The sequence below is a fragment of the Macaca fascicularis genome, chromosome 16 (genome assembly GCF_037993035.2).
Source record: "Macaca fascicularis isolate 582-1 chromosome 16, T2T-MFA8v1.1".
In the NCBI taxonomy this organism is placed as follows: domain Eukaryota; kingdom Metazoa; phylum Chordata; class Mammalia; order Primates; family Cercopithecidae; genus Macaca; species Macaca fascicularis.
In genome coordinates, this window is record NC_088390.1 from 86,233,145 (window position 1) to 86,242,606 (window position 9,462).

At 63.8% G+C, this 9,462-nt stretch overlaps 1 protein-coding gene across 3 annotated transcripts; it reads right to left on the reverse strand.

The window, feature by feature from the left end:
- Positions 1 to 1,720: 1,720 nt before the first annotated feature.
- CBX4 (chromobox 4) lies at positions 1,721 to 8,070 on the reverse strand. Of its 3 annotated transcripts, XM_045376542.3 has the most exons (5): positions 7,766 to 8,023; positions 7,594 to 7,637; positions 6,383 to 6,448; positions 4,196 to 4,262; positions 1,721 to 3,951 (listed from the first exon to the last, which is right to left on the reverse strand). In XM_045376542.3, exons 1-5 carry the CDS (start codon positions 7,832 to 7,834, stop codon positions 2,515 to 2,517), a joined length of 1,683 nt encoding a protein of 560 aa, XP_045232477.2. In that variant the 5' UTR covers positions 7,835 to 8,023; the 3' UTR covers positions 1,721 to 2,514. The 3 variants fall into 3 exon arrangements, with proteins under 3 accessions (XP_045232477.2, XP_045232478.2, XP_045232476.2); XM_045376543.3 differs by lacking the exon at positions 6,383 to 6,448; XM_045376541.3 differs by lacking the exons at positions 4,196 to 4,262; positions 6,383 to 6,448 and having other exon boundaries at positions 7,766 to 8,070.
- Positions 8,071 to 9,462: the final 1,392 nt, after the last annotated feature.

The following is a 9,462-nucleotide window of genomic DNA, read 5'->3' on the forward strand; positions in this document are numbered from 1 at the left end:
CTGCTCTGTGGGAGTGCCATCCTCTACCTCCCCCTCCCACCCCCAGACCCAGCCAGGCAGAAGCCACCCACAGGGTGGGGAACACCACCAAGGACTAAGGGTCACTCCGGTCACTAACTGTGCGGGCCTGAACAAGAGGTTTCCCTTCCCATCCTGAGTCTTCAGTTCTCCTCAGCTAGAAAAACAGGGAGACTACGTCCATGCCTGGCATGGGCCTTTGTGTACCAGCCAGTGAAGGACAGGCCCAATTCTCGTGCCCAGCAGGCAGTTTGCCAGAAGCAAGATCACCCTCCTTCCACTCCAGGGGTGGCAAAGGACATTCATCCCGTGGAGGGGGAGGGGAGTGTGTAACTCACTCTAAATGGGGCTGGGGTGACGGGGGAGTGGGAGGGACCACTCACAAAAGCCAGGGCTAGAAACTCCTAACGGCTTTTTTTTTAAAGAACTTCCCTTCCCCCTCCCCTCCCCCCCCCCCCCGCTGGGCACCCCTCCCCCACGTCCAGCCGCTGGTGGCCTGCAGCCAACACTGGCCACACTGTCCGCATTCAGGCCTCCCCGCCCTCCTGGCCCTCATCTCTCCCCAGCCTTCCCCACACTGGCTCTCTCGCCACCTCGCCACCCCCCACCTCTCTGAACCACGTTGACCTCTTCCGCCCTGGCGCCCCGCACAGGCCCGGGCCCCTTGGTCCCAAGTGGGTAGGGGAAGGGCTTCGGAGGCCGGGAGCAGCCCCGCGCCTGCCAGGCCCCCAGCCCCGCATTCCCTGGCCCTGTGCGGCCACCTCGACCAGGAGGAAGATCGCTGCGTCTGCAGAAAGCTGGCCACCGCCGCCGCATTCCCGGGTCGCGGCTTCCTGGCCAGCTGAGCCGCACTCTAGAGTTCGGCCCAGTCCCGTCGCCCCCTCCGGACCCTTAACCCCTTCCTCCCACGCGACACCAAGGGCCCTGGCCTTGCCACCCCAAGGGAGAAGGGTGAGGAGTCCCAGTTCTCCTCGCTAAGGAAGTGGGGGTGGCAGGCCTCGCTCGCCTGCCCTCCTCCCCGTCCCCATCCATCTTGCAGGAAGCCCCCCGCCCCCCACCCCAGCCGCGTTCGCCGCGCCTCTAGTGGGAGCCTCTGGCCTGGTGGTTTCCGGGGAGAGAGCCCGAAGAGCAAGGGCCTCGGCAGCTTCCTCGGTGGGGCGGGGCCGGCGATGCCAGCCGGGGACGCGGAGAGGCTGGGGGTCCCCGCCCCGCGGAACCTGCCCTACCGGGCGCGGTTATTAAGGAACCTCCCTGTCCCGCCAGGGCCTGCGCCGGGGTGTGTTGAGCCCCAAGGGTGGGGGCTGGAGGGGAGGAGAGCCAAAGGTCAGCCGCTGCCCGGTGGGGGCCGCGAGGGGGACTAGCCCCGCCCGCGTGTCCACGCCGCCCACCCCTGCACCCCCTCCTCCCCTACCTAGAACGCAGTGTTTGCCAGTGCAGTGGGCAATGCCGGCTGGAAAGCCCTGGGGGCGGGGACGGCTCCCACACCCACCCCCCCGCAGGAATTCCCCTTTCCAGCCGGGCGCCTCTCGACTTCCCAGGGAGCGGGGTCACCCTCCTGCGCCGGCGCTGCGGCCCGCAAAACCAGCCCACTTTGCTGGTGCAAAGGTTGAGCACAGGGCTCGAAGGCGGAGTTGGTGGCCAGAGGGGTCCGGCCCCTCCCTGCCTCCGACGTTCCTTCTGAGCTCATCTCAAACAGCGAAAATGCACCTTCAACATCTCCATTTAATATTTACATTCAAGCAGGTAATAGTTGGAAGCTTATAGTTTAGACATTTCTAGTAGCAGCAGTTTCTAGAGAGCTCGTGTAGCCTTTTAACAAACTTTTTTTTTTTTTGCACATAGAAACAACACATCCATGTGTACAGTATCAAAAAATATATACCAAGGTTACTGGTATTGCAGTTCCTGGAACGGGAAGAGGGGAGAAAATGAAGTCAACCGAAATACTGGATGGAGGGGAAAAAAGGTCAAAAGAAAATAGTTTGTTTGATATAGAATATAACATGATCTAGAGGAAACTCCATAAATCTAGGTTTTTATATTTCAATATATAAATACCTACAAATAAATATATATATAGCAGCCCGAAGAGGGGTGGTCGGGCCTTTTGAGCTCAAACAATACATTTCAATAATAACACCACGTACAAACGGGAGCAGAGTCAGCACTTGACAAGTTAGCACGGTTAAAATATAATACTAGAACTCTGAGGCCGGGCGCAGAGCTGCCCTGTTGGTTCCGGGGGTCCATCTCCAGCAGGGAAGGGCAGGAGAGGGCGAGCCCCGCCGGCACCGCGTGGAACGGGCCTCTGCCCGAGTCTGAGCCGCTGCAGGGGGAGCATGGTTACCTCCGCTCCGGGCGTCCTCACCCTGGGGGCCAGCCCGGGTCTCTCGCGGTTGGCGGGTTGGCGAGAGGGGAGTCTGCCCCGAGGCCCCAGGTGCTCAGCCCCCCGCCCCCCTCCGCGGGAATGGTGCTTCCCCTTCCGACGCCCTCCAGCTACACGGTCACGTACTCCTTGAAAGTAACGGTGAGGCAGTTCGCGGTGACGTCGGTGATAATTATATTCCCAAAGAAGGGCTTGAACTCGCTCAGCGACTCTGCAGGTTCGTCCTGGGCCTCGGCTGGAGGCTTCTCCGCCGCCGTGGTGGGCGCCGCTGCCACTGCCACGGCCGCCACCGCCGCTGACGCGGGTGTCTCGGGCTTCACCTGGAGGGAGCTGGGCGGCTCCCCGGCCTCGCTGCGCGTCTTGACGCAGCGCAAGTCTATGGGCTCATCCAGGTCCGAGTCCAGCAGGATGACCTCGGGCTGCGGGAGGGTGGCGGTTGGTGGCAGGTCGGCTGGGCGCTCGGCGGCTGGGCTGCCCCCCAGGCAGGTGGGGGTGCTGATGCTGCGCGCAGTCAGCCGCTTCTTGCAGGGCTCGCGCTCACCGTGGGTCTCGGAGAGGCAGCGCTTGCGCACGTGGGAGAGATTCAGGCCGACGGTGTGGTGGTGGTGGTGGTGGTGGTGGTGGTGATGGGGGTGCGGGTGCGGGTGGTGAGAGGGCGGATGCGTGCTCCGGGCCGGGTCCCAGGCCAGCAGGTCGGGCTTGGTGGTGAGCTGCAGGGGCTGCTCTCCAAAGGCCTCCTTGGTCGGGGACAGCTTGCGGGAGCCGGCATCCTGGGGCTGCGGATCGCTAACCCCGGATACCTCCTCCTCCCTCCTCTTGGGCGGCGCCTCCACCTTCTTCTCCTCTGCGCCTGCCGCCTTTTTAAAAGTCCTGTCGGCAGGGGGGTGGCGCTCTTCAGCCGCCCGCTTCTTGTGGCTGGGGGAGCGAGCCTCCCCCTCGGCCACCTCGCCGGACTTGATCTTCACCGCCTGCATGCCGTTCTCCATGTATTTGCTCATCACGATCACGATGCGTCCGTTCTTGTTCTTGTTCTTGACTATCTTCATCTTGCCCCCGATCCCGTTGCCCGTCACAGCCTCTTTGGGGGCCGGCATCATTCCGTTGGGTGGGCCCTTCTCGGAGCCTTTGCCTGGAGCACCCGCCGCACCAGCCAGGGGCTTCACCGCCCCCAGGTAGCCCTTGGCCCCCGCGCCTTGCGCCCACTTGTCGGGCGGGTGGCTCTTGGCCCCCAGGTCCGGGCAGGTGGGGCTGGGCGCCTCCTTGTGGCCGCCCTGGTACTGCAGGTCGTACATTTTGGGGTCGGGCTGGTAGGGGTGGTGCTTCTTGCTGTTGAGCTGGTAGTAGTACTTGCCGCTCTTGCCCGGCGGCGGGGGCTTGCCCGCCCGCTCCTTGCTGTGTGGCTGGTACTGGTGGTGCTTCTTGCTGTTGAGCTCGTACTGATGCCCCTGGCCCTTCCCCTGCGCGCCCAGATCCAGCTTGGCACGGTTGTCAGTGGAGGAGTCCTGGAGTCCGGTCAGGACATTGGAACGACGGGCAAAGGTAGGCACCTGAGGGAACGGGTGCAGGGGTGAGAGGAGGGAGGAAGCCGGCCCCACCGCATGCCGGGAGTTTCTGGAGTGTCCCAGCTCTCACCAGGTCCGCAGCTGCCTCATGGGGGGCAGGAGGTGGGAGGTCTAGTAGAAAGGAAGCGGGGTTGGGGTGCTGGGAGGAACCACCCCCCCATCCCCGGGCCTGGAGGCAGCTCTGGTGGACATGTCAAGGGGGTCCCCGGGGGCGGCCACGTGTATTCACCTGCACCACCAGCGGTTTGGGCTTCGGCCCTCTCTTCCGATATCCCATCAGCTGCTCCTGCCGTTCCCTGAGGGGGAGGGAACAGAGGGCAGTGCTGTTAGCCTCTGAGTCACCCCCTCCCCGCTAATTCCGGAATCTTCGGTGATGGCCCCCCACTTTCAAAGAGCATCAGGTAGGGCTGGCAGGACACAGAGGAATCAAGAGCTTAGGGCGGGTCAGTCCTCAGTGCCCTCAACCTTCGCATCAACCCTCCTCTGCCCAAGAGGTCCTGGGCGAAGGGCTCCCCCACTTTGATGCCCACACCTGAATCAGCACCCCCCAAGCCCCACCTCTGTGCTCAGGAGGCAGAAGCTTAGGGCTGCACCTCTGGCACTCATGCCCGCAGCCTTGGACCTGTGGCTCTGTGCGAAGCGGAGTGGACACTGGGGTCCAGGGAAGACAAACCAGCCCAAGCGAGGTGTGCGCCGACCTCATCCCTCCCGTCAGAAGCGCGGGATGCTAATGACCTCATTAAGATTCCGATAACGAGTGCCTCCGGCAGAAGGGAGGGTTCTTTCTTAAAGGCCAGGCACTAAACAGGGGGAGGGGCTGCGCCCTTGTTTACACAGCGGCAAATGAGCCAATTAGGGGCTGGGGGCGGGAGCAGGCCACCAAGGCCAGGGTCTGGCCAGGTTTGTAGCCACCTGGTGAACCCTGGGCTCCTCCCAGCTGAGCAGGTGGGCGTGGCCGGAGCAGCTAGGAGAAGCACCACCTCCTCCTTGGAGTCTGGCTCCTGGCCGTCTCAATTTCCAAATTATTAATAAAGCCCATGGGCGGAGGCACCGGTCACTACAGCCACCAGGCTCCTGCCTTCAGGCCAGCCTAAGGGTGATCCACAGCTGGGGGCTGGATCTTCCCAGGCACTACTCAGCCCTCCACAGAAGAGTGGGAAATGCCTCTCTAGAGTTGCCAAAGTTGCAGCCCATTCCTGGGCCAGAAACGGGTTCTTCACAGACTCTAGCCACCACCCCCATGCCCCTTTGGACTAACCCTGGGGAGTTCTGACATGCCCCAGGGTGGGGGCCAGGGCCTGACTCTGAAGTTGCGTGGCATTGCAACAGCCTGTGTTTTAATTCTTCAGGGGCCCATTATGCAACGTGGCATCAGCTGCTGACATGGTTACAGGGTGGTGAACTCCCAGGTGGAATGGGGCAGGATCCCGGCTCTGGGCCCCCCTGCATTGCAAGAGGGCAACTTCCCTGCCCCACCGGTGGCTAGCTCAGAGGGTCTACAGTTTACAGTTTTAGCGCCAAATGCGCCACAGGAAATAGTGCAAAATAAAAGGGGGAGGAGAGATGGAAGGCAGCGGGGTGGCCGAGCTCCAAGGGCCCCGGCTGCTCCTCCCCTCCCCGCCCTTCCCCCTTCTACCCTCTCCGAAACAGAGAACCACAGCCACCGGCAACGAACCCAGCTGCAGCAGCTGCAGCGTGACAAGCAACCGTGCGCACGAGGATGAGTCCCCAGAAGAAGCCACCCCTCCACCACCAGGCAGCGCCCACCCCAGGCCCTTGGGTCAAGCCCCCTTGCCTTGAGGGTGGGTGGCCCTGCCCTACCAAACAGCCCAGTGGGGTCAGGGTGGGGGGCAACCCAGCACCCTATGGAATCTACTCCTGACCAAGCTTAAATTCCCTGGGGTGTGTGGGTGCAGCTTTTAAGGCCATGTCAACTTTTCTCCAGCCGCCAACAGGTTAAGTTCAGTTCCATGACGTCCGGGCGGTTTCACAATGCCAGCTCCCTCAGAGCTGCACCGCGAGGTGCTGGTGCCAAGCGGCCAGTGGCTGCAGGACAGCAACACCTAGGCTCCGGGGGTGGGGCTCCCAGGTTGCAACAGGGGGGGCCCCTGGGGAGCCAGGCACAGCCCCAAGTTCTCCGGGCAGCTGCAGGGCCACCCACACACACCCTTCCCAAAGTTCCCCCAAAACCCAAGCCTGGCCTTCCTTGGCCCTGCCCCGCCCCCACCCCAAGCTGCAGCAACCGCCAAGGACGCTGGTTAGAGGAGCTGGGGCCGCAGCGTGCCCATCCAGGCCGGTTAGGGAGGGGGCTCCCACCAACTCCCTACCCGCCCCTTTCCTATTGCTGCGTCGCCCCCTTTGCCATTCCCATATACGGTCACGGGTGGCAGGCGGTGGCTGCGTGGGGGACGCTCACCTGTTCTGGAAGGCGATCAGCAGCCTGGGGTCCAGGATGTTCTCCTCCGGTTCCCACGTGTTATATCTTGCAAGGGAAAAGGGAGGGGGACACAGTGTAAAAAAAAAAAAAAAAAAAAAAAAAAAAAAAAAAAAAAAAAAAAAAGCCAGCTTTGCCGAGGCCTCCAGGTGGGGAGTGACATAAAGCCCTACTCTGTCTTTATGAACATTTAGCTGTGGATGTGGAGGGTAGATTTCTGCAGGCCTGACATAATCCCTGATACACTGCCCCCCTCAAATAAACACGCAAGGGTAGGAAGAAAGGGGAGGGGTAAGGAAAATGAAACTAGCAGTTTATTTTGCAGTTGTCAAGAATTTTAAGCATGTTACTGCGACATGTTCCAAAGCCACTTTGCTCACCAGGAACCCTGCGTGCAAAGCAGCCGAAATGCAAAGTCGCAGTCCCCCTCCTCTCCCCAGCCCCGAGTCCCCGCGAGGGCTTCAGTCGTTCTCCATTTGACCCCTAATCCGATCACCAACAGCCAAGCGCCCCCCCCACACCCCCTCGTGGCCCAGGAGCCTGCTGTCACGGGCAAGCAAACCCCAAATACTCAGCAACACAAAAATATGCCTCCGTGTGTGTGTGTGAGTGTGCGTGTGCCTGCGCGTCTATCTCCATCCGGTGCCTTCGCATTTCAAATTAAAGAAAAAAAATTCTCCACCAAAAGCGCTGCAGTGACAGTTCCCAACATTTTCTGCCTTTCTTCTTCCCCTCCCTGCACCACTAGGAGGGAGAAGGCACACAATTGCATTTTCGTCGCTTTTTAATTTTTTTTTTTTTTTTTGGTTTTGCAATATGGAGCCGTTCGGTGGAGGGAAAGGGGAAAGGAGCCATTTTCTGCTGCACATCAGTCAGTGCCTGAGCCCTCCCTCCCTCCGCCGGCCTCCCCGGCTCGGCCCCGCGTCTCTCCAGCTCCTCCGGCTCCTTTTAGTGCATAAATTAGTGATGGCATTTCCCGGAGAGCGGAGCACAACACAGGGCGCCGGGCTCGGGCTCGGCGGCTCGGCTTCCCCAGTGCCTGCCACCGACTTCCCCACCCCCTCCTCCCTCCACCCCACCTCCACCCCGCCTCCCGTCCGCTCCCCCCACCCCCCCCCCCCAGCAGCTCGGCGGGTCCGCGGCCCCAAGCCCCGCGCCTCGGTCCCGGGCCCCCGCCCTCCGCCGCGACTTACTTGGGCGACCAGCCTCTCCATTTCACCAGATACTCCACTCTGCCCTGGGGGGAAGAGACAGCACTCCATCAGCTTCCGCGGGATCCCCGGCCCGGCCCGCAGCCTCCCCACCCCCTCCCCGCCTTCTCGCGGGCCGCTCCGGCCGCCGCTCGCCGCCCCCGCGCCGCCCTACCTTGCGGATCCGCTTCTTCTCGATGCTCTCCACCGCGAAGACGTGCTCGCCAACAGCTGGCAGCTCCATGGCCCCGCCGCAGCGCGCCGGGGCGCGGGCGGCCGGCGCGGCTGCAGACGCTGCTAGCTCCCGCCGGCGCCCAGCTGCCGCCCCGGCCGAAGCGCCCCCGCCGCCGCCGCCGCTCGCCCCGCACACCCCGGCCGGCCCGCCGCTGCCCGCGCCCGCCCCGGCTCCCGGCTCGCGCTCGCTCAGACAACTGAGCCCGGGCCGCGGCTGCACAAGAACTCATGCAAATCCCGGACGTCAGCGGGCGGGGCCTCGCCGGGCCCAGCTCGGCGTCAGGGGGCGGGCCGCTGCGCGGATTGGCGCAGCCGGGCCTACCGGAGGCCCCGGGCCTGGGCGGCGGGGGGAGGAGGAAAGGGCGCGGGTGGGGGACGCAGAGGGGAGGGCGCCGGGGAGGTGCAGGGGGGAGGGATCGGCGAGCCTGGGAGAGGGAGGCTGCAGAGAGGGAGCGGGACCGGGAAGGAGAGGTGTGTCCGCCGGGGCGGAGGCGGGCGGAGAGCTTGACAGCCCGGGAGGGTCTCGGCAGCGACCCCTCGCCCGCAGCCTGGTGCCCGGGCCTCCCCCTCGCAGCTCGTTCTCAGTGTTCACGGCCCCGGGACCCCTGCTGGGGGCCACGGAAGCATCCGCCGCCGCTCCCAGTTGCACCGAATTGCGTCACCAGCGGCCCGGGACGCGCGGGCCCCGCCAGCAGGGGGCGGAATGGGGCAGGGGCAGCTCGCGCCCTCCTGCGGGCCCCGCCTCGCCTCCAGGCTCCGGGCATTTCGGAGCGCGAGGAGGGAAAGGGACAGGGCGGGGAGAAGGCTGAGGACTGGGTGCCAAAGAGAGCTTGAAGAATGCACGAGGAACGGGACCGAGGAGCAGCCAGCTCCGGGACCCTGGCACCCAAGAACCTCAGCAGAAAGGACTCCAAATACGATCTCACCTCGATCCTCAAGGGCTCCGAATTTACACTTGGTCCTCTTTATTGACGGGGCGAGATGTCCTATTTCTATCCGCCTCCAGAGTCAAGCTAGGCGAGAGGCACAGGAGGCAGAGAGAATGGGCGCAGGAGGCCGAGGTCCGCTTGGGGGCCCGAGGGGACTTCGTGGGGTCCAGGGAAAGGCCTGGAAAGAGGGACCTCGGAGGGCCGGGAAGAGATTGAGGCTGAGCGAGGGACGAACGGGCAGCGCAAAGGGGAGATGAACGGAATAACCGAGGAGCCACGCATTCGCCATGTGTCCGCGGACCCTTGTTCCCGACAGGCGGCCAAGCCAAGGCCCTCTGGACTGACGCGGCCCGAGCAGCCGCGAGTGTGAAGTTTGGCACCTCCGGCGGCGGCGAGACGGCGCGTTCCTGCGCACGGCTCCTGCGTCCGGCTGGTGGAGCTGCTGCGCCCCACGCGGCCTGCCGAGGGCGCCGCCGAGGGCCCGCGAGCTCCGTGGGGTCGGGGTGGGGGGACCTGGGAGGGGACAGGGCGGCCCGAGGGGCAGGGGCAGGGGCGCGCCTGACCTGGGGTGTGTCTGGGCCCCGGCTACGGGCTCTTGAAGGACCGCGAGCAGGAAGCTTGCGCAATCCCTTGGCTGAGCGTCCACGGAGAAAGAAAAAGAGCAAAAGCCGAGCGAGAGTGGAGCGAGGGATGGGGGCGGGCAAAGAGC